General features: G+C 56.2%; 1 protein-coding gene across 1 annotated transcript in view; it reads right to left on the bottom strand.

The window, feature by feature from the left end:
- Positions 1 to 16444: 16444 nt before the first annotated feature.
- TG (thyroglobulin) overlaps positions 16445 to 23859 on the bottom strand; it is a gene marked incomplete at both ends in the record, with an annotated part of 170570 nt that continues 163155 nt past the window's right edge. Inside the window, 3 exons of the mRNA XM_080646381.1 lie at positions 16445 to 16563; positions 17529 to 17719; positions 18175 to 18309. Of these exons, the coding sequence (XP_080502507.1) occupies positions 16445 to 16563; positions 17529 to 17719; positions 18175 to 18309 (445 nt within the window). The remainder of the gene's footprint in view (positions 16564 to 17528; positions 17720 to 18174; positions 18310 to 23859) is intronic.

Here is a 23859-nt window from a genome sequence, read left to right on the forward strand (position 1 = left end):
TATTAGACTCCGTGCCTGAGTGATAATGCTGTGCCCGTATTAGACTCCGTGCCTGAGTGATAATGCTGTGCCCGTACTAGACTCCGTGCCTGAGTGATAATGCTAGTGCCCGTACTAGACTCCGTGCCTGAGTGATAATGCTGTGCCAGCACTAGACTCAGTGCCTGAGTGATAATGGTAGTGCCCGGACTAGACTCCGTGCCTGAGTGATAATGCTAGTGCCCGTATTAGACTCCGTGCCTGAGTGATAATGCTGTGCCCGTACTAGACTCCGTGCCTGAGTGATAATGCTAGTGCCCGTACTAGACTCCGTGCCTGAGTGATAATGCTGTGCCAGTACTAGACTCAGTGCCTGAGTGATAATGCTAGTGCCAGTACTAGACTCAGTGCCTGAGTGATAATGCTGTGCCCGTACTAGACTCCGTGCCTGAGTGATAATGCTAGTGCCCGTACTAGACTCCGTGCCTGAGTGATAATGCTGTGCCAGCACTAGACTCAGTGCCTGAGTGATAATGGTAGTGCCCGGACTAGACTCAGTGCCTGAGTGATAATGCTAGTGCCAGTACTAGACTCAGTGCCTGAGTGATAATGCTAGTGCCAGTACTAGACTCAGTGCCTGAGTGATAATGCTAGTGCCCGTACTAGACTCCGTGCCTGAGTGATAATGCTAGTGCCAGTACTAGACTCCGTGCCTGAGTGATAATGCTGTGCCAGTACTAGACTCAGTGCCTGAGTGATAATGCTAGTGCCCGTACTAGACTCCGTGCCTGAGTGATAATGCTGTGCCCGTATTAGACTCCGTGCCTGAGTGATAATGCTAGTGCCCGTACTAGACTCCGTGCCTGAGTGATAATGCTAGTGCCCGTACTAGACTCCGTGCCTGAGTGATAATGCTAGTGCCAGCACTAGACTCAGTGCCTGAGTGATAATGCTAGTGCCAGTACTAGACTCAGTGCCTGAGTGATAATGCTAGTGCCCGTATTAGACTCCGTGCCTGAGTGATAATGCTGTGCCCGTATTAGACTCAGTGCCTGAGTGATAATGCTGTGCCCGTACTAGACTCAGTGCCTGAGTGATAATGCTAGTGCCAGTACTAGACTCCGTGCCTGAGTGATAATGCTGTGCCAGTACTAGACTCAGTGCCTGAGTGATAATGCTGTGCCCGTACTAGACTCCGTGCCTGAGTGATAATGCTGTGCCCGTACTAGACTCAGTGCCTGAGTGATAATGCTGTGCCCGTACTAGACTCCGTGCCTGAGTGATAATGCTGTGCCCGTACTAGACTCAGTGCCTGAGTGATAATGCTGTGCCAGCACTAGACTCAGTGCCTGAGTGATAATGCTGTGCCCGTACTAGACTCCGTGCCTGAGTGATAATGCTGTGCCCGTACTAGACTCAGTGCCTGAGTGATAATGCTAGTGCCAGTACTAGACTCCGTGCCTGAGTGATAATGCTGTGCCAGTACTAGACTCAGTGCCTGAGTGATAATGCTGTGCCCGTACTAGACTCAGTGCCTGAGTGATAATGCTGTGCCCGTACTAGACTCAGTGCCTGAGTGATAATGCTGTGCCCGTACTAGACTCCGTGCCTGAGTGATAATGCTGTGCCCGTACTAGACTCCGTGCCTGAGTGATAATGCTGTGCCCGTATTAGACTCCGTGCCTGAGTGATAATGCTGTGCCCGTACTAGACTCAGTGCCTGAGTGATAATGCTAGTGCCAGTACTAGACTCCGTGCCTGAGTGATAATGCTAGTGCCAGTACTAGACTCAGTGCCTGAGTGATAATGCTAGTGCCCGTACTAGACTCAGTGCCTGAGTGATAATGCTAGTGCCAGTACTAGACTCAGTGCCTGAGTAATAATGCTAGTGCCAGTACTAGACTCCGTGCCTGAGTGATAATGCTGTGCCCGTACTAGACTCAGTGCCTGAGTGATAATGCTGTGCCCGTATTAGACTCCGTGCCTGAGTGATAATGCTAGTGTCAGTACTAGACTCCGTGCCTGAGTGATAATGCTGTGCCCGTACTAGACTCCGTGCCTGAGTGATAATGCTAGTGCCAGTACTAGACTCCGTGCCTGAGTGATAATGCTGTGCCCGTACTAGACTCAGTGCCTGAGTGATAATGCTGTGCCCGTACTAGACTCCGTGCCTGAGTGATAATGCTGTGCCCGTACTAGACTCAGTGCCTGAGTGATAATGCTGTGCCCGTACTAGACTCAGTGCCTGAGTGATAATGCTAGTGCCCGCACTAGACTCAGTGCCTGAGTGATAATGCTAGTGCCCGTACTAGACTCAGTGCCTGAGTGATAATGCTAGTGCCCGTACTAGACTCCGTGCCTGCGTGATAATGGTAGTGCCAGCACTAGACTCTGTGCCTGAGTGATAATGCTAGTGCCAGCACTAGACTCTGTGCCTGAGTGATAATGCTAGTGCCAGCACTAGACTCAGTGCCTGAGTGATAATGCTAGTGCCCGTACTAGACTCAGTGCCTGAGTGATAATGCTAGTGCCAGTACTAGACTCCGTGCCTGAGTGATAATGCTAGTGCCCGTACTAGACTCAGTGCCTGAGTGATAATGCTAGTGCCAGTACTAGACTCCGTGCCTGAGTGATAATGCTAGTGCCCGTACTAGACTCAGTGCCTGAGTGATAATGCTAGTGCCAGTACTAGACTCCGTGCCTGAGTGATAATGCTAGTGCCCGTACTAGACTCAGTGCCTGAGTGATAATGCTAGTGCCAGTACTAGACTCAGTGCCTGAGTGATAATGCTAGTGCCCGTACTAGACTCCGTGCCTGAGTGATAATGCTAGTGCCAGCACTAGACTCCGTGCCTGAGTGATAATGCTGTGCCAGCACTAGACTCAGTGCCTGAGTGATAATGGTAGTGCCCGGACTAGACTCAGTGCCTGAGTGATAATGCTGTGCCAGTACTAGACTCAGTGCCTGAGTGATAATGGTAGTGCCCGTACTAGACTCCGTGCCTGAGTGATAATGCTGTGCCAGTACTAGACTCAGTGCCTGAGTGATAATGCTGTGCCCGTATTAGACTCCGTGCCTGAGTGATAATGCTGTGCCCGTATTAGACTCCGTGCCTGAGTGATAATGCTGTGCCCGTATTAGACTCCGTGCCTGAGTGATAATGCTGTGCCCGTACTAGACTCCGTGCCTGAGTGATAATGCTAGTGCCCGTACTAGACTCCGTGCCTGAGTGATAATGCTGTGCCAGCACTAGACTCAGTGCCTGAGTGATAATGGTAGTGCCCGGACTAGACTCAGTGCCTGAGTGATAATGCTAGTGCCAGTACTAGACTCAGTGCCTGAGTGATAATGCTAGTGCCCGTATTAGACTCCGTGCCTGAGTGATAATGCTGTGCCCGTATTAGACTCCGTGCCTGAGTGATAATGCTGTGCCCGTACTAGACTCAGTGCCTGAGTGATAATGCTAGTGCCAGTACTAGACTCAGTGCCTGAGTGATAATGCTAGTGCCCGAACTAGACTCCGTGCCTGAGTGATAATGCTGTGCCCGTACTAGACTCCGTGCCTGAGTGATAATGCTAGTGCCAGTACTAGACTCCGTGCCTGAGTGATAATGCTGTGCCAGTACTAGACTCAGTGCCTGAGTGATAATGCTAGTGCCCGTACTAGACTCCGTGCCTGAGTGATAATGCTGTGCCCGTATTAGACTCCGTGCCTGAGTGATAATGCTAGTGCCCGTACTAGACTCCGTGCCTGAGTGATAATGCTAGTGCCCGTACTAGACTCCGTGCCTGAGTGATAATGCTGTGCCCGTACTAGACTCAGTGCCTGAGTGATAATGGTAGTGCCCGTACTAGACTCCGTGCCTGAGTGATAATGCTGTGCCAGTACTAGACTCAGTGCCTGAGTGATAATGCTAGTGCCAGTACTAGACTCAGTGCCTGAGTGATAATGCTAGTGCCCGTATTAGACTCCGTGCCTGAGTGATAATGCTGTGCCCGTATTAGACTCCGTGCCTGAGTGATAATGCTGTGCCCGTACTAGACTCCGTGCCTGAGTGATAATGCTGTGCCAGTACTAGACTCAGTGCCTGAGTGATAATGCTAGTGCCCGTACTAGACTCCGTGCCTGAGTGATAATGCTGTGCCCGTACTAGACTCAGTGCCTGAGTGATAATGCTGTGCCCGTACTAGACTCCGTGCCTGAGTGATAATGCTGTGCCCGTATTAGACTCCGTGCCTGAGTGATAATGCTGTGCCCGTACTAGACTCAGTGCCTGAGTGATAATGCTAGTGCCAGTACTAGACTCCGTGCCTGAGTGATAATGCTGTGCCAGTACTAGACTCAGTGCCTGAGTGATAATGCTGTGCCCGTACTAGACTCCGTGCCTGAGTGATAATGCTGTGCCCGTACTAGACTCAGTGCCTGAGTGATAATGCTAGTGCCAGCACTAGACTCAGTGCCTGAGTGATAATGCTAGTGCCCGTACTAGACTCCGTGCCTGAGTGATAATGCTAGTGCCAGCACTAGACTCCGTGCCTGAGTGATAATGCTGTGCCCGTACTAGACTCCGTGCCTGAGTGATAATGGTAGTGCCAGTACTAGACTCAGTGCCTGAGTGATAATGCTGTGCCCGTATTAGACTCCGTGCCTGAGTGATAATGCTGTGCCCGTATTAGACTCCGTGCCTGAGTGATAATGCTGTGCCCGTATTAGACTCCGTGCCTGAGTGATAATGCTGTGCCCGTACTAGACTCCGTGCCTGAGTGATAATGCTAGTGCCCGTACTAGACTCCGTGCCTGAGTGATAATGCTGTGCCAGCACTAGACTCAGTGCCTGAGTGATAATGGTAGTGCCCGGACTAGACTCCGTGCCTGAGTGATAATGCTAGTGCCCGTATTAGACTCCGTGCCTGAGTGATAATGCTGTGCCCGTACTAGACTCCGTGCCTGAGTGATAATGCTAGTGCCCGTACTAGACTCCGTGCCTGAGTGATAATGCTGTGCCAGTACTAGACTCAGTGCCTGAGTGATAATGCTAGTGCCAGTACTAGACTCAGTGCCTGAGTGATAATGCTGTGCCCGTACTAGACTCCGTGCCTGAGTGATAATGCTAGTGCCCGTACTAGACTCCGTGCCTGAGTGATAATGCTGTGCCAGCACTAGACTCAGTGCCTGAGTGATAATGGTAGTGCCCGGACTAGACTCAGTGCCTGAGTGATAATGCTAGTGCCAGTACTAGACTCAGTGCCTGAGTGATAATGCTAGTGCCAGTACTAGACTCAGTGCCTGAGTGATAATGCTAGTGCCCGTACTAGACTCCGTGCCTGAGTGATAATGCTAGTGCCCGTACTAGACTCCGTGCCTGAGTGATAATGCTGTGCCCGTACTAGACTCCGTGCCTGAGTGATAATGGTAGTGCCCGTACTAGACTCAGTGCCTGAGTGATAATGCTAGTGCCAGTACTAGACTCAGTGCCTGAGTGATAATGCTAGTGCCAGTACTAGACTCCGTGCCTGAGTGATAATGCTGTGCCAGTACTAGACTCAGTGCCTGAGTGATAATGCTAGTGCCCGTACTAGACTCCGTGCCTGAGTGATAATGCTGTGCCCGTATTAGACTCCGTGCCTGAGTGATAATGCTAGTGCCCGTACTAGACTCCGTGCCTGAGTGATAATGCTAGTGCCCGTACTAGACTCCGTGCCTGAGTGATAATGCTGTGCCAGCACTAGACTCAGTGCCTGAGTGATAATGGTAGTGCCCGGACTAGACTCCGTGCCTGAGTGATAATGCTAGTGCCCGTATTAGACTCCGTGCCTGAGTGATAATGCTGTGCCCGTACTAGACTCCGTGCCTGAGTGATAATGCTAGTGCCCGTACTAGACTCCGTGCCTGAGTGATAATGCTGTGCCAGTACTAGACTCAGTGCCTGAGTGATAATGCTAGTGCCAGTACTAGACTCAGTGCCTGAGTGATAATGCTGTGCCCGTACTAGACTCCGTGCCTGAGTGATAATGCTAGTGCCCGTACTAGACTCCGTGCCTGAGTGATAATGCTGTGCCAGCACTAGACTCAGTGCCTGAGTGATAATGGTAGTGCCCGGACTAGACTCAGTGCCTGAGTGATAATGCTAGTGCCAGTACTAGACTCAGTGCCTGAGTGATAATGCTAGTGCCAGTACTAGACTCAGTGCCTGAGTGATAATGCTAGTGCCCGTACTAGACTCCGTGCCTGAGTGATAATGCTAGTGCCCGTACTAGACTCCGTGCCTGAGTGATAATGCTGTGCCCGTACTAGACTCCGTGCCTGAGTGATAATGGTAGTGCCCGTACTAGACTCAGTGCCTGAGTGATAATGCTAGTGCCAGTACTAGACTCAGTGCCTGAGTGATAATGCTAGTGCCAGTACTAGACTCCGTGCCTGAGTGATAATGCTGTGCCAGTACTAGACTCAGTGCCTGAGTGATAATGCTAGTGCCCGTACTAGACTCCGTGCCTGAGTGATAATGCTGTGCCCGTATTAGACTCCGTGCCTGAGTGATAATGCTAGTGCCAGTACTAGACTCAGTGCCTGAGTGATAATGCTAGTGCCAGTACTAGACTCCGTGCCTGAGTGATAATGCTGTGCCCGTACTAGACTCCGTGCCTGAGTGATAATGCTAGTGCCCGTACTAGACTCCGTGCCTGAGTGATAATGCTAGTGCCAGCACTAGACTCAGTGCCTGAGTGATAATGCTAGTGCCAGTACTAGACTCAGTGCCTGAGTGATAATGCTAGTGCCCGTATTAGACTCCGTGCCTGAGTGATAATGCTGTGCCCGTATTAGACTCAGTGCCTGAGTGATAATGCTGTGCCCGTACTAGACTCAGTGCCTGAGTGATAATGCTAGTGCCAGTACTAGACTCCGTGCCTGAGTGATAATGCTGTGCCAGTACTAGACTCAGTGCCTGAGTGATAATGCTGTGCCCGTACTAGACTCCGTGCCTGAGTGATAATGCTGTGCCCGTACTAGACTCAGTGCCTGAGTGATAATGCTGTGCCCGTACTAGACTCCGTGCCTGAGTGATAATGCTGTGCCCGTACTAGACTCAGTGCCTGAGTGATAATGCTGTGCCAGCACTAGACTCAGTGCCTGAGTGATAATGCTGTGCCCGTACTAGACTCCGTGCCTGAGTGATAATGCTGTGCCCGTACTAGACTCAGTGCCTGAGTGATAATGCTAGTGCCAGTACTAGACTCCGTGCCTGAGTGATAATGCTGTGCCAGTACTAGACTCAGTGCCTGAGTGATAATGCTGTGCCCGTACTAGACTCAGTGCCTGAGTGATAATGCTGTGCCCGTACTAGACTCAGTGCCTGAGTGATAATGCTGTGCCCGTACTAGACTCCGTGCCTGAGTGATAATGCTGTGCCCGTACTAGACTCCGTGCCTGAGTGATAATGCTGTGCCCGTATTAGACTCCGTGCCTGAGTGATAATGCTGTGCCCGTACTAGACTCAGTGCCTGAGTGATAATGCTAGTGCCAGTACTAGACTCCGTGCCTGAGTGATAATGCTAGTGCCAGTACTAGACTCAGTGCCTGAGTGATAATGCTAGTGCCCGTACTAGACTCAGTGCCTGAGTGATAATGCTAGTGCCAGTACTAGACTCAGTGCCTGAGTAATAATGCTAGTGCCAGTACTAGACTCCGTGCCTGAGTGATAATGCTGTGCCCGTACTAGACTCAGTGCCTGAGTGATAATGCTGTGCCCGTATTAGACTCCGTGCCTGAGTGATAATGCTAGTGTCAGTACTAGACTCCGTGCCTGAGTGATAATGCTGTGCCCGTACTAGACTCCGTGCCTGAGTGATAATGCTAGTGCCAGTACTAGACTCCGTGCCTGAGTGATAATGCTGTGCCCGTACTAGACTCAGTGCCTGAGTGATAATGCTGTGCCCGTACTAGACTCCGTGCCTGAGTGATAATGCTGTGCCCGTACTAGACTCAGTGCCTGAGTGATAATGCTGTGCCCGTACTAGACTCAGTGCCTGAGTGATAATGCTAGTGCCCGCACTAGACTCCGTGCCTGAGTGATAATGCTAGGGCCAGTACTAGAGTAATGAGCAATACGAGTGTTAGTACTAGTAGAATCAGTACTAGAGCAATAATGCTGGTGCCAGTACTGTACTAGGTTCTGTACTAGTGCAATACACTGCAACTGAAAATGACTCAGAAGAGTAACCAATGACACAGGAAGCGGACCCATTGGATTGCACGGTTTTTCAAAGGCAAGTACAGCAGCATGCAGCCTGCGGGCCCTTCTGTTAAACGCCGACAAGCCCTGTGCTTGGGAACGTGTTTCTACATCCGTAGGAAAGGGCAGACTCCAAGCGCTGCCAGAGCCTGTGGGTATAGGGTTTGGGGTATTTCCTGCCTCTGCTCTTGGCTGGCCTGCTCTCCGTCATGGTGGCCACGCCTCTGTCATCTCAGCAGCAGCCGGGAAGAAGGCCCGTGGGCGATTCCAGAAGCACAGCGAGGTTGGAGCCCACGGTGGCCCGGCGGCTCACTCGCTAACTGCTCACAAATGTTAGAGCTATTTGGGGCCTGTGGCGTCACCGGCGGGCCGGCTGTGGCTGTGGTTATGATGTCATCTGCCGTCTGGCTGGGCGGCTCTGTGGCCAGGGAAGTGACTGGGGAGGAGGCGGCCTTGGAGACTCCCCTGTCCCCTGCACGGAGCTGTCTCGCCTGGACCGGGTCCACCGCGAGGTGCCAGGGTAGCTGAGAAGCCAGGGCTGCCCAGGGCAGCAGGCTGGGCCTGGAGGCATGGGGGATGGATTGGCCTGAGGCCTACGCTCTCCCAGGGGCTGGAATGCCCAGGCCCTCCATTCCTGCCCTGCTGCCCTGCTGCCCCTGGACCACGGAGGGGTCCACAGCAGAACTGTGTTGGCTGGACTCGGCTGGAGATGGTCAAGGTCAGCTCTGGCTGTTCGCCAGCGCCCCCTGCAGGTGGACCCTAACATTGCCCCATGGTGGGCCCTCTGCCAACAGCAGCCCCTGTGACCCCTGCCTGGTTAACATCAGCCCGTCCTTCAAGGAGCTGCTTGAGAGTCCCCTCGTCCTCGAGTCACACAGGGGCTGCCTCGCAGGGACGCTCAGGGCTCCAGCCCTGGTGTCAGAGCTCTAGGTCCTGGTACCTCTACCAGGTGGCGGCCTCGGCAGGGTTCCTCCCGCCCCTGCATTTCGGGGCTGAAAACCTGCTGCTTTTGTGACATGGAAACCACAGCGAAGGATTTTCCCCCTGAAATGACATGAGGACTGCCGGGCGCGGCACAGTCCCCCCGCCGTCCTGTCTCACCGCAGCTTCTCCTCTGGGCACTGCCGACCACGTGGGCAGCCTCCCTGCCCGCACACACCCGGAGGCCCTGAACGAGGGGACCCCTGAGAGCGGGCAACGCTCCGGTTCCTCCCGGCCCCGCTGACGGACGGAGCTTGTCAGGTCTCTGTCTACACCATCGTTGACCCAGATTAAGCCCCCGTGAGCAGGAAGTGGGGTGAGAAAGGAGGATGGGGGCTGCTACCTTTGTGGCGGGGGAAACCACAACTGAAGATTTGCACCCCGAGGTCGGAGCATGTCTAAGTTCAAGGTGAAAGAAGCAGCGAACTCCTTCCCCAGTAAACTTTCCTCCACCTACTCCCTATCCCCCCACCCCCCGCCCCTGTACCCCATCTGTGGGTGTGGGGCATCACCCAGGAGTGAGGGGGTGCAACATGGGGCTCATTGAATGGGGGGGGGCATCTTGACTTTTGTTGGGAACATTACTGAATTCTTATTTGCATGAAATGCCCAATGAAATTCCCCCAAGAGTCTCCCAGTTAAAAGGTCTTGGTCTTAATTTACCCTGCCTGGCACCCTGGGGCCTTGGTAGGCGTACAGTAGGATGTCTTAAAGGGTGGCGTGGCGTTTAAGGAGGAGAGGTATGTGGGAGCCCCTGGCATGGTGCCTGGCTCTCAGCAGACACCCCCACATGGTGGTGATGGTTGCACTTCTGATTCACTTGGTGAATGTGTATATTAGCCAAGAGCTGGGTGGTTCTGACGTCTCCACAACCTGGAGGCTCTGTGGATCGGTTTTCTATTGCTGGCAAAACAAATTGGCTTATAATAACACCAATTTGTTCTCTCAGCGTTTCTGTCAACCAGAAGTCTGGCACAGGTCGTCACACCGGGCTAAAATCAAGGTGCCATCATGGCTGCTTTTCTCACTGGGGCTCTAAGAGAGAAATCACTTCCAAGCTCCTTCAGGTTGTAGGCAGAACCTGGTTCCCTGTGGTTGTAGGACTGACGTTCCATTTCCTGGCTGGTTGCCAGCGGGGGGCCAACCGCAGGTCCTAGTGGCCTCTGTCCTTCTCACCCTTGAATCTCCACGCCCTCCCCTCCTGCCACAGCTCTTTCTGCCTCAGCCAGAGGAAGTTCCCTGCTTTAAGGGACCGTGGGACTGCCTCGGGCTTCAACTGGAGAATCCAGACGTCTTCCTGGATTAAGCTCTCTGGCCTTCACCACATCTGCAAAGCACGTTTTGTCAGGTAACGTCCTATTCCTAGGGTCCAGGTGTCAGGGCAGGGACACGTTTGCAGGGTCACTGTTCAGTCCGCCACACTCTGCCGTGGATTCTGTCCCACTGGGGGAACTCCAGCTCAGGGAGATGCTGAGCTGGGAAAACAGAGCTGTCCTTCCTTTCAAAAAGCATGCATTGAACACTCGCGGTGTGCTGGGGACTCGCCGAATATTTGGAATATAAACTAGAAATGCTGACATCACTGTGAGGAAAGAGGAGAAAGAGCCACCGACTGTGGGACCTACTATGTGTCAGGGGCACTTCATGCATTTTCTCTAATGTCCAAGGCCATCCCATTTTGCAGATGAGCAAGCTGAGGTTGCATAACGTGCCCAAGGTCACCCAGCTTACACACTTCAGTCAAGACTCTCCCCCTCTTTCCTCTCTGGTCTGAGACACTCAGGACACCCCCTGTCCACGGAGGGCAACACCACACCTTCGGGGACCATGTCCTGGACCCTCCCCCACAGGGATCGCTTCCCTCTTCCCCCAGAAGGGGAGGCTGTCTGCGTCTGGGACCTTCCGGAGGGACTCGGGGGGTTCCCGAGGCAGCTGGAGGGGGTAGCTGAGTGGCCTGCAGTCCCTGGTCTGGCTGCCCCGAGTCCTTTGCAGAAACCAGGGGGAGACTGTGGCGACGAGTGGGCCCTGGCCCCGAAAGTCTCCTCCGGTGGCATTTACATGCTGCTGTCTGCCCAGGTGTCTGCTTCCTCTTTTCGATGACCCTGTGAGCTCACGGATCTTCCCTCAAAGGGTGATGAGCTGCGGCTTCGGACTACAGTCTAACAGAGAACCGGCAACAAGTGAGGTGCTAACACAGCTGGTGAGCAAAGTGAGAAGGCCCGTGGCAAAACGCAGACAAATCCAAATAAGAACGCACCCATCCTAAGAGACAGTCCCCCCAGTTCCCGGTAGCGAATAGCGAATAGCGTCCTTAATGATGACACTTGCCCCTGGAGGGGGTGCTGTGTCCCAGACGCTTTCATGGAGGAGGGATATGCATTCGTGTATTTACTCCTCGCAGCCCTCGCAGCGTAGGAGGCCCAGGGCCAGAAGGAGCGCCAGCTGGCCAGGTGCAGAGCTGGGTTCAAAGGCAGACGCGCCCTCCACCGACTCTCAGCCAAGCTGCTCCCACCGGGGCCCTCGGAGCCGCAGGGCCGTGTCCCTACGACACTCGTGCAGTTGGTTTTCTGCCCTGTCCCACAGTTAAACACGCGGAGCCTCAGGAAGGCCGGAGGTACTGGCGGAGGCCACGGTCAGGAGCACGCGGGAGGGAGGGAAGGATGGCACCCGAGGCCGCCCTGGCGGGTCTGCGCTGGGTGGCCCTTCTCCGGGGCCACGGTGGTGCGGACGCGTGGACTGGTGTCTGAGGTCACACGGTGCTCCCGGGCTCCTGCCCCTCTGTCTGCTGAGGGTGGGGCGGGGCGCTGGCTTCTCCTTATCCCTGTTGCTCCTTTTCCACCCCAACACCCCTCCCCAGCTCTCCCATGGCATCTCCAGCCTCTCAGTCAGACTGACAGGTGGTATCTACTCATGACGGGGGTCAGGGACCCTACTTTCTCACCACCCCTCCCCCGCCGCAGCCGGGCCCACATCTGGACTCACAGATGTTGGGGACACCTGGACAAGGGCAAGCAGGGAAGGTGGGAAGTCGCTGTCAGGGGGAGGGGGGACCCAGTGAGCTCCCCTTGAAATACAAGGAAGCAAAGAGGATCCTGGGCGACCTTAGAAAAGGACCACAAAGGCCTCGGACAGCACGCCCCGTCTCCCTTCCACCGCAGACTGCGCCCAGGCAGGGCCCAGGGTTGGGAGAGCCCGATGTTGGTCATGGCCCCCCGTTCGTTGGTCAGCTCCCCTCCCCTGTCTGTCCCCCCACTGTGTTTGCACTGGTTTTCTGACCTTGGGGAGGCCCAGGACCTTGACCCACATGGGCACCCTCGGCTCAGGACGCCGGGCACAGTGCTGGACTCCGCAATCTGGCTCTGGGGGCTGGGACCCCGGGGGCTGGGACCCCAGTGCCTGACTCCGGGAGGCAGAGCCCTCGGAGGAGAGGAGGGCGGGCAGGTCCCAGGCATCCTGGGAGGCTGGGGAGCTGAGGAGCAAGGTCCTCAGGAGGGACCCGCGGCCCTGGGCCTGTGGAAGCTCACCCAGGGGGTCCCGCCTCCGGCTCCCGCACGCCGCCTGGGAACAAGCTGGCCATTGCTCACGCGGGGGGCCTGGAACATCACCAGCACGCCGCCTGGGAACAAGCTGGCCATTGCCCACGCGGGGGGCCTGGAACATCACCCGCACGCCACGGCGTCCTGGGCCAGGCTTGTGGGATGTGTCCTGCGACTCAGCCTGGAGTCCCCTTCCTGGAGAACACTTTCTGCTCTGACTTGGGTGTCCTCTTCTGGGTCCTGAAACCTCTGCCGCCCGGATTGGCAGGGGGGGCAGGGGGGGGACAGGGGGTTGCTCAGGTCATTCAGTTGGGCAGCTGATGAGTCAGAACTCCTGCTCCCGTCCCATCTCACTCGAAAAAGCATATGTTTTGCTTCCTTTCAGGTGGTGAGACCCACTAGGGCAGGGGTGGGCAAACTTTTTGACTCGAGGGCCACAATGCGTTCTTAAACTGGACTGGAGGGCCGGAACAAAAGCATGGATGGAGTGTTTGTGTGAACTAATATAAATTCAAAGTAAAGGAGCGGAGGGGAGAGCAAGAGAACCCTCCGCTCTTTCGGCTCCACGGGCCGGAGAGAACAGCCGAACGGGCCAGATCCGGCCCGCGGGCCGTAGTTTGCCCATGGCTACACTAGGGTGAGACAGAAATACACACATTTCTTGAAAATAGAAGCACAGAGTCCAAAGGAAAAAGAGGGAGAAGAATGAGAGAGAGAGAAGCATGGAAGGAGGGAGGGAAGGAGGGAGGGGGGAGAGCAGGAAAGAGGGTGAGAGAGAGAGAGAAAGAGAGATGAGGTAGAGGTGGAGGAGGAGGCCACTATAAATGCCAGATGAAGCGGGAGGCCCCACTGTAATATTACAGTCTAACATAGATCACGATTTTAAGCAACAATGAGCTGTCATAAAAGAGACTCTGTTTGATCTCAAGACCCAGGGCTGTCTCACGGACCAGGAGAGGACGGGGCGGAGTCCCAGCGCCCGCTTGGCCTGGGAGCAACGTGCACAAGGTCTGATGCGGGGAACGAGTTAACTGTTTTGCAGGTGTGGGGGTCACCCCACGGAGCACCCGCGGAAGGCGTAGGCGAGCTTGCAGCACCAAGGAGATCTGAGAGCATGGACGTCCAAAGAAAAGAAGGAAGGAAGCGGGGCATGTAAGGGGGTGCACACACACCCGCTGTTTAAGCAGCAAGCTTAGGGGATAAGAAAACTGATGGGATAGGAGAAATATAGTCTTTAGAATGCTGACAGTAACCCCCAGAAGAAATAAGAACTCTGCCCATGCACAGCCTCGGGGGGGTGCGGGCAGAGGCTGTGGGACCGGGTGAACTGGAAATCAAGGCGCGGAGTTGCTCAGTCACACAGAGGCAAGACTCCGACCCCCGGGCACGGGCCGCTGAGCGAAGAAGCAGACGTTGGAGGAAGGGGCTCTGGCAGAACGGGGTGATGGCAGGCAGGGTACCCCAGGGGGCCATTCCTTAAGGGCAGGTCTTGTTCATTTGAAAATGTACATTTGGGAGCCCTACCTCAGGCCATTTATTCTCAAAACCTGGGGGACAGAAACCTGTGTTTCCCACAAGCTTTCCCGGTGACTTTCATACATTCAGACCTGCCTTGGGACCGCTGCCGGAGGGCCTGGGGTGGGCTGGGAGGCGCTGCCCTCGTCACCCCGGGGCCAGTGGGGACCGAGGCCTCTCTGAGCCCCGGCCAGCCTGCTGTGTGTTCGGGAACTTGCAGGAGGAAGACTTGCAGCCTGCGTTACTGCCGCATCGTCCTGCCCCCGTGGCTTCCAGCTCGGGAGGAAGTGACTCGGACCAGTGAGGGCTCAGCGTGAAGGTCTTCACTCAACGCCTCAGCTCCTGCCCTACTGGTCCCGAGGCCACGCTGACCAGGCGCTGCCCTGTCACCTCCTGCCTTTTCGGCGACCCTTGACCTGATGCTGGGTGCACTGTGGCCTTCCTGCCCTTGGCAGAGGGGGCGGAGGGCAGGAGAGTTTATGGTGTCTTCCAGGCTGTGCCCACACATGGCGAGGCAGCCCATCCCCTCTGGACAGGGATAGGCCTGCAGCGGCATCTCAGTGGCGCGGGAGGGCACACCAGCGAGGCGATGTGGCTTGGGGTTCTGACTGCAGCCCCGGGACAGGGCTGGCGGGGGACCCCCGGTGAACACTTCTCTGTGTTCTCAGCCTCATCGTTGCGATGTGGCCCAGTGTCCTCCAGCTCAGACGTCCCGGATGTTGTCTCTTTGGCCATACTTTCCTGAGAGCTGGTCCATGGGCAGAGACCAGGCGGCCTGGCCTCCGGATCCCTCCTATTTCCCGTTCCTGCCGTCTCACGGATGGGCATGTCATAGGTGCCCTGTGTCCACTGTGACTTGTAAGGGCGTTTGAACAGCCCTTTGCACCCTCCCCTGGGCCTTCGGCCCAGGATGCTGTGGGGCGGCGGTGGTGAGGGAGACGCGATGTCTGGAGCCGTGGCAGCCACACTGTGTTGGTGAAGTGAGAGGCCATCCCTCTGCTGAAGGTAGCAGAGGAGGGCTGGGAGGAGCCTGGGCCCTGGGTGGCATCAGCGGGCCATTGCTCAATCCTGGGACCACCCACCTCTCGAGGAGCTCTAAGTTGAGGCAGTTTAGTTGGGTGTTGGGGTTCCCACCCTAACGGCAGAGCCTGTAGTGTAGGTTAGAGCCTCCCAGGGGGTTTGAAGGACACACCACGTGGCCGTAGACCTATTTGAAGTCTCAGAAGTGCGAGGAAACAGAGAGATCGGAAACCCTGAGTTGAATTTTGCTTCACTGCCTCCTCCCTGTGTGGACTTAGACACGCCCTCAACCCTTCTGAGCTTTACCTTCTGAACCTGCAAACTGGGGTGACAGCCCCAGCATACGAATCATCCCTGAGTTTGGTCTATGCTCAAATGAGATGGCGTGTGTAAACACACGTATGGCATGCCGTGTACATGACAAGGACTCTTGATCAGCTCCACCTGCTTTTAGTTGTGTGTGTGTGTGTGTGTGTGTGTGTGTGTGACTGAGAGAGACAGCTGTACAGAGGAGATCTGCCTTCACAGAGGGTGAGTGATAACATCAGTTGCTTCTGGGGGAACCCAAATCAACCAAAAGCCGGGGCCCTAAGTCTATCTCCTTGCACCAGTCCCCTCGCATTCAACCAAGTCCTGCCCATCCTGCTTCCTGAACGGCTCCTCCCGCATCTCCACCCTCCCTGCCTTGATTCAGAGCTCACAGTCTCTCCCTCGCAGCCTCCTACCTCCTTCCTAGCACCTTCACGAGAGAATCCTTCCAACACGTAGGTTGGACTCCGGGGCCTGCCCTCCATGGACCCCCAGATCCCGTGTCACTTCTGTTCACCTGCCTCCTCTCCCGCCAGAGGGCAGGGCTCTCGCCTCCCCAGCCCCCAGCACAGAGCCTGGCGCACAGAGGATACTGCGGGATTCAGAACTCAGACGCGTAAGATGAGAGGATGAGTCCCCAGCTCGGCATCTCCCAAGGGCGGTCTTGAAGGAACGCATCAGAGTCACCACTGTTTCACTGCGTGCTGACACTTTATTGGAAGCCAGGGGCTATTCCAGAGAGCAAGGAGCCCAGGGTGGCAGCCTGCGGGGGGAAGGGGACGCGGGAGGGAGGGTTGGCCGAGTGGGGGGGAGTCCCAGGACTGGTCACTTGCTGTAGCTCTTGGAGCCTGGATCTGGGAGCCCAGGACTGGTCACTTGCTGTAGCTCTTGGAGCCTGGATCTGGGAGGCCCGGGAGGTCCTCTCTCAGGCCAGAGCCAGCCGGCTGGTCCTCCTCTTCACTCCCCGCTGACAGCCCATCCTTGGCTTCATCTGAAACATGAGGGGCAAGGCTGGTCCGATCCTGATCCGACTTCTCCTCCCTCACTCATTCTTTTTGACCCGAAGAGAGCCCGGGCTCTGGGGGGCATTCCCTACAAATGCCCTGCAGGGGGGCCTTTTCAGATCGCCTGGCAGGAGGGACATGCGACGGGCAGGACAGGACTCGGGGTCATCGCCAGAGAGCCTCTGGGTCTTAGAAGGTGAGAGTGGGATTGAGAGTCTAGAACATGTCGGACGAGGTCACTTCCCTACTGAACGCTCCACTCTCATTGGTCTCCCCGCGAAGACCGGCCGTCATTCTGCAGAGCTCAGCCCAGCACCACCTGCCCTGGGAGGCCTCCCCGACCCCTGGCTTCCTGCAGCTCCCAGCATGCACCAGGAAGCTGAAGGACTTCTCCCGGGTTACATCGCTCCCAGAAGCCTTTTAGGGCATCGCATTTATCTCGATATCCCTAGTGCCCTTATTACGGATCCTTTTATCGTCTCCGTAACATCTCTTCAACAGGAAGTTCTCTTCAACAGGAAGTTCTCTTCAACAGGAAGTTCTCTTCAACAGGAAGTTCTCTTCAACAGGAAGTCCATTTCAACAGAAAGAGGAAGAATGCCCGCCTCTCCCCTGGCCAGAACTCACTCTCCAAGACGTTTGACCAGTCTTGCAAGGTGCCAGGTCCTACCTCCTCTCCCCCTCCAACTGTCCCACAGCCCTCCCAGCCAGCCCCCTCCCCAGTGTTCTGACTCTCACTTCCCCCTCCTGCCCCCACAGACCAGGAGGCCTTGGCAGAGAGGAGCCCCCCGCCTGTGAGCTCTCACGGGAGAGAGAGGTGCTGATGGCCTCCCAGTGCCCATTGGCTCCCAGAGGCTCAGGCAGGCCTAATGCACAGTGTGCGCACAGTAGGTGCTGCGGCTCCACCCCCGCCCGCCCTCCCCGTGGCCCGCACTGGCTCCGGGCTCCCTACCTGCAGGCGCCTTCAGGGACCGGATGTACTTGGACCAGAAGGAGCAGTCGGCCTTTTTCAGGTCCCGTCGATTGGGGAGCCGGGCGCTGAACTCCTTGTAGTTCTCCCCGTTGGCGCCAGGGAGGAAGTCGGGCCAGGGCACGGCGAATTCAGGCCCTTTCCGTGAGAACTCGTGAGGGTAGTTGGGATTCCTGGGGAATGAGAAGCAGGACACAGGCATGAGGGAAACTCTCTTTCCTTTCATCACCTGGGATCACTTCCGCTCGCACCTGGTCTCTGAGGACCCACCCACTCACTCATCCTTAGGCGTCCGAGCAGCCTTAACTGCTGCACCCCGAATGCTTAGAGGTGGGAAGTCCCCGACTCCACCCAGGCCGTTTCTAGGGGAGGGAGATGTGAGCTCAGGACCCAGCAACACCGGCGCGGCCGTTCTGGGGGGCTGACCGCTCAGGAGGCCGCGTGCCCCTCTCTGTGCTGGTGTCCTTTTATCGGGACACCATCGCTAGTCTTCAGGATGCCTTGTTGGTCCAGGGCCTGGTGGGAGGGGACCTAGAGCCAGCAAACCGGCCTGCCACCTGAGGCCCATCGCGCGGCCCCTGGGTTTGGAGGGGCGGGGTGCACAGCGATGGCCCCCCGGGCCACTCACCCGGATCGGATGAAGTTGGAGAGGTACTGCATGATTTTCAGCGCCGTGCTTTGCTCCTCCGGGGTGAACTGCCCCCCGTAGGCAGGGTGGAAGGGCAGCCCGAAGGCGTACTGCGCGTCGGCCAGCAGATCCAGGCTGAGGGAACACGGGCAGGCGGAGAAGCAGGAGTTAAAGGAACAGCGCACTGCCGGAGAAGAGCAAGGAGCCCCCACCAGAATGCCTCCCCCACGAAGACGGTTCTCTCGTTCTGTCTAGGCTGCCTGTGCGGAGCTGAGTACAGCCGGCGGACCTTCTGTCCATGCCCCGTGGGACAGATCCGTGGCATAGCCATTGGCTATGACCTGAAGGCCCTTCTTAGTGCCCAGCGCCCACCATCCACGGTCTCTTTCCTCTGTCCTCAAAGCCAGCAATAGTGAGTCACGTCCTTCGCACACCCCTCTGGCCGGCTTTTCCCTCTGCACCCCCCCCCCCCGCCACCCTTCTCCTCTAAAGGACCCATGTCATTGGGTTGGGCACCTGGATAATCCCGGACAGTCCCTGTTTCAAGGTCCCTCACCTTGATCACTTCGACCACGTCCCTTTGCCATGGAAAGGGCCACAGTCCCGGTTCGGGGGACTGGGACGTGGGCGTTTTGAGGGGCCGTTGTTCTCCTACCACAGCGGCCTTGTCCACTGCTCCTTCCAAAGGAAGCTGCCTTCCAGAGGAACAGACTCACGTTCAAACCCGAGTCCTCAGTTCAAAGCCCAGCTTGATCGCTCAGTGTCTGCGAAACCTTGGATTAGCCGCTCTGGGCCTCAGTGTCCCTGTCTGTACAATGGTGACGCAGTCACTGAATGAGGCTTCACAATAAGAATATTTCAAATCTCTGGCCTCTATTTTATTTTTCCATTTTCCCTGTGAGAAACACCTGAAAGCTTAAGAATGGTGAGGGGGGAACGGGAGAGGAGTCTTTAACCCGGGATTCCACGGGGTTTCTGAAGACCAGGAGGTCCCTGATATTATATGTGAAATGGTGTGACACGGGACATGAGCCTCTCTCTCTCGAGAGGGGTCACAGCCTTCAGCACACCCTCAGGAAGATGTGTGCCAATGGTTGCTGGTGTCAGTTTCCCAGCTGGCTCTGCAGACTGTGGTGAGAAGTCCCCCTCGGTAGCATTTGCCAATTTCCATGGTGTAAATACTCCCGCCACAGACAATGTCAAATTAGCAACGTGATGCCATGGCACAGGCAGCTGGGGAAAGACACGCACACTGGCTCTCACGAAGGCGCCAGCCCATGGCCGCCTGTGACCCCAGGAGGCCACGGAGCACTGCTTCGGGCCCGCCCGGCCCGGCATCCCCGCCCAGCCCCGTGTTCATCTGAGAGCCCGCTGGGTACAGGGCCTTCTGCTTCGTTTTCCCCTCTGCAGAGCTGATCTTTATCAGGACGCGGGAGTTATCATGAGCAGTTGCAGGCACACATCTGGAGGAGGGGCCACAGTGGGAACCTCGGAAGGCGGCATTTGGGACGGGAGGACCGAGCCTTCGGCGAGTCCGGGTCCTGGCGGAGAGGCCGGGACCCTCTGGCGGAAGAAGAGGGGATCTGGATGCGCATCAGCAGAAGGCACAGGAGGCAGGGGGCCTGACCAGGTGGAGGGGAGACTTGACAGCTGTGTGTTGAAGTCCAGGGGGCAATGGATGGTCCGTGCGCATTGATCGAGTTCCTTTGCTCTGTGCCGGGCGCGGTCACTGCCAGCCCCACTGCGGTCCTGCTGGTTGGATTTGGCTCTTAGTTGTCATTTGCTGTCTGTGGTCATAACAGTCCAGTCAAGTTCTCCCGAATCTGACAGTGACTGGTCCTGGGCTCAGGCCAGGCCTGGATCCCCCGTCCCAGGTGGTGGTGGGGCCCAGGGTATCCCCTGCCTGGGCGGAGTGGGCTCGGCTCGAACCCCACGCCCACCACGGGTTTTGTGGAGCCTCGGTTTTGTGTTTGTAGATGGGTCTGCTCATGCCCTTCAGCCTCCCACGTGGCACATCAGATGCTTACAGAGGACGGGGAGGGGATCCCACTCTAATGTACAGATTCCCCCTCGCCCCCCAGGAGTGGCTGATGCGGCTGACATGGCACTGAGCTGGATTGTGGGGGACTGACAGCCATGCAGCCTGCGGGGCGCTGTGTGCTGTTTCCGGGTGTGAATATAATTCAGGGGACGCGGCAAACAGGAGGTCAGGGCGAGCCCACCCGCCAGCCACCCTTGCTGACTGCTTCCCGGGCCGCACCCCGAATGGGTGCTGGGGTAAGAGAGGGAGACGTCGGCTATGCTGGCATGGGGCTCGCGGTCCAACAGGAAACGCAAAGATGTCAACACAAAAAATAAAATGCTGTGAACTAATGATAGACAGCCAGACAGACAGGTATCGAAGGACAGAAATAGTCACAAAGTGCTGAAGGAGGAGGAGAAAGCGATGCCGCTGGTTCTGGGCAAGGACATGGAGGGGAGTCTGTGGAACGTCGGGGACGAAAGCACGTTGACGTGGGCCTCGGGGGAGGACTGGGGTGAGCCCGAGGGGGAGGAGGAGGGGTGTTTGGGGCCGAGACTCGGGGCGTGTGGTGGCGTGGTGTGGCATGGGCTCTGTGCTTTCTGTGGGGAAGGGGACAGGGAGCCGGGACTGGGTGGGGCGTGGCAGCAGGGGAGCCGCTGTGATGGGGAACCGAGGCCCCAACCCCCAGGGCCTCTGGATTGTACCGAGAAGCCCTTCACGCTGCTAAGGGAGACTGGGATTTTTCCTGGTCCGGGACAACCCAAAGCTTCAGAACCACAGGGTCACTTGCTCGCTCTGGTCCTGCAGTTCTTCGGGCTCTGGCTCTGTGGAAGGTGTGAGAACCGAGGCCGGAGGAGCCGAGGGCCACGTCTAAAAGGGCACGGGTCGTCGGCCGTTTCTAAGCGGCCATCGCAAGCTGCCTTTCCATGAGGACCAGCCCTGGGTGGTGGCAGAGGGAAGGTCCGACGTGGCAGGTCCCAGGGTCACTGCAGCCATCCAGCGAAGACAGAGGCTGGCTTTTCACGCGAGGCCCCCGCCTTAGCTCCCGGCCATCCCACCACCTAGATTGCGCTGGCGCCGGCTTGCGGGGAGGCCCAGCCTGCACTCCAGCAAGTCCAAGGCCAGGGCCGCACTTCAGAGCCGACACAGTCAGTGCACCAGCTCCGGCTGGAGCTCTGCTTCCCGCACGAGGGACCCTCCTTCACGGACATGGGGGCTCATTAGGCAGCTGAGACGGCGTCATGGAAGGAATGCACCTGACCTTGGCCGACAGTGACCTGCGCTGGGAAGGGGGCTGAGCCGGGCCCCCTGGCGGTGAGGAGAGAATGGGTGGGGTCTTTCTTGCATCACGGAGGTGGCTCTTCTAAGGTTGAGGGGTTCCAGAGGTTCGTGCTGTGGAAGGCCCTGCGCTCGGCCCATTTGGCTGGACTGATTTGAGAGCCTGTTGTTCCGGAGGTTTCTTTCCCTGTAGTTCTGTCCGTAGGAGGAAGTTTGTTGACCTCATCCCCATAAACTATACTCCCCCCTTATCTCTAGCTGGCATCTCTGATCGCTTCCTCCGGAGGGAACTGGGGAAGCAGGAGGAACGAAAACCCGCCGCTTCCCACGCTGTTATTTCGAGGGCTGAGGCTCTGCGAGGTCACCGCACACAGAGGCTGTGAGTGTGCTTCTCTGGACACATGTAACTCACACAAGTCCACGTTCTGCCCACGGATGAATGGACAGCGGCTTCTGTTCTACAAAAGGGTTCATCACACAATTCTTTAAACGGTGAGCTCCCAGCCCTAGCCAGTTTGGTTCAGTGGCTAGAGCGTCGGTCCCCAGACGGAAGGGTCCCGGGTTCGAGTCTGCTCAAGGGTACGTACCTCGGTTGGAGGTTCGATCTGAGGCCCCGGTCAGGGCACGTGCGGGAGGCAACCAATCTATGTGTCTCTCTCACATCGATGTTTCTCTCTCTGTGTCTCTCCCCCTCCCTTCCACTCTATCTAAAAATCAAAGGGAAAAATATCCTTGGGTGAGGATTAACAAAACAAAAAATTATTTTTAAGTGAGCACCCCAATTCACTTAAAATAATACAACGCCACCCCCGGGGCCAGTGATACACTCTCAGTACTCCCCTGACTCCCTGTGGCCCAGCACAGCCGGTGGCTTAGGTCTGGCTGCGCCGTGGACGCTCCCGGGGGACTGGCCGGGCCCGCCGCGCCTTTCAGTCCCGGCACAAAGCTCAGCAGGGCTGGGCTCTCCTGGCCCGGAGCACCGACTCTCACTCACCAGGGAGTTCCGTGTGTTCCCAGAGCCCCCGTGTCTGCCTCTGACCTGTTTATGCCCGCTGTGTGTTGTGGTAACCACAGAGCGTAAGCCCATAGCGGGCAGAGGCCCCACGTCCAAGAAGGCCAAGCGGCCGTGGTAGAGCGAGCCCTGGGTTTGCGGCTTCTGAGCAATTCAGAGGGAGGGCTCCAGGCAGCATCGCGGCCCGGCCTCGGACCCTGCGCTGAAACCATGCCGGGGACGCGTGTACAGGCGTAGAATTAAAATGAAATGGGTGCGGCACAGACCTATCTCACCCACATACCACGGGTCCCCATTTTAACTGGATTTGCCGATTAACTAACTGATCGTTGCAGGGGAGAAGAGGGTTTCTAGTCTACGTTCTATTTTTTTTAAAGTTGGCTTTTAGAGAGCTGTGTTTTGAACGTGAAAGAAAAGACCAGTGGGCATTCTGTACACCATGCCTTCTTAAAAATCTCCAGTGCCTTCCCACCGTACTCAGATGACAGACTACCTTTTGGCCTGCCACTGTTTACCAACTCCTACGCGAACTGCAAGACCCCGTCTTTTTTCCCCCTGAATCTCCAACCACTTTCCTTCTCTTCAGGACACCCCAGCTCCTGGCCTCCTTCTCACCCTCAAACATGCCAAGCACTTTCCCTTTCTCCTTCCCAGGGCAGTTATCCGGATTTACGCTGCTTGTTTCTGTGTGTGTGCTGTCTGTTCTTTGCACCCTGTCCCCGGACACTCATCAACCCCACCCCTGACTACAGTGCTAGTTCCAAGAGGCTTACGGACTGCTCCATTGCTGGGATCTAGAACAGGGTGTGGGGCATAGAACGCAGAAGGTAACTATTCCACGAATCAGGATCGAAGAGTATGCCCGCCACCGCTGTTCTATAGCACGAAACCCGAGTGGTCCGTTTCAGAAAGTGACTCACTTCCATCTTCACTGGGAACTAATCTCGTTACCCACACAGGACGCGGCCAGAGCAGTGGCCCCGAGTCAGGAATCCAGCCACTTCTGCTTTCCTTCGGTTTGCTAATTCCAACGAACTCACCGAGACAGTCCACTAGGAAGATAACGTTTGGAATGTGAACTGTTAAAGGCCTCCGGAATGCACAGAGCTCTCTAGAATGTGGTGTACAGCATGTCTCTCGTCTCGAATTTATGGCTTTGTTTTCCAGGGTTGAGACAACTTATAAAGATGGAACATTGCTGTGTCCTTAGTCATTTTAAGTTTTTTTCTTCTTCTTTTCCTCAGAACCTTATTTTTTCCTAAAGAGAAAAGAACCAGTAACGAACAGCTACGATGTGCCAGGTGTTTAATGCCCATGGACTTGAACCTTCCCACTGGGAAGCAGGTGTAACTGTACCCATTTCACAGGTAAG

The sequence above is a fragment of the Plecotus auritus genome (genome assembly GCF_963455305.1).
Source record: "Plecotus auritus genome assembly, chromosome: 11".
Taxonomy (NCBI): Eukaryota; Metazoa; Chordata; class Mammalia; order Chiroptera; family Vespertilionidae; genus Plecotus; species Plecotus auritus.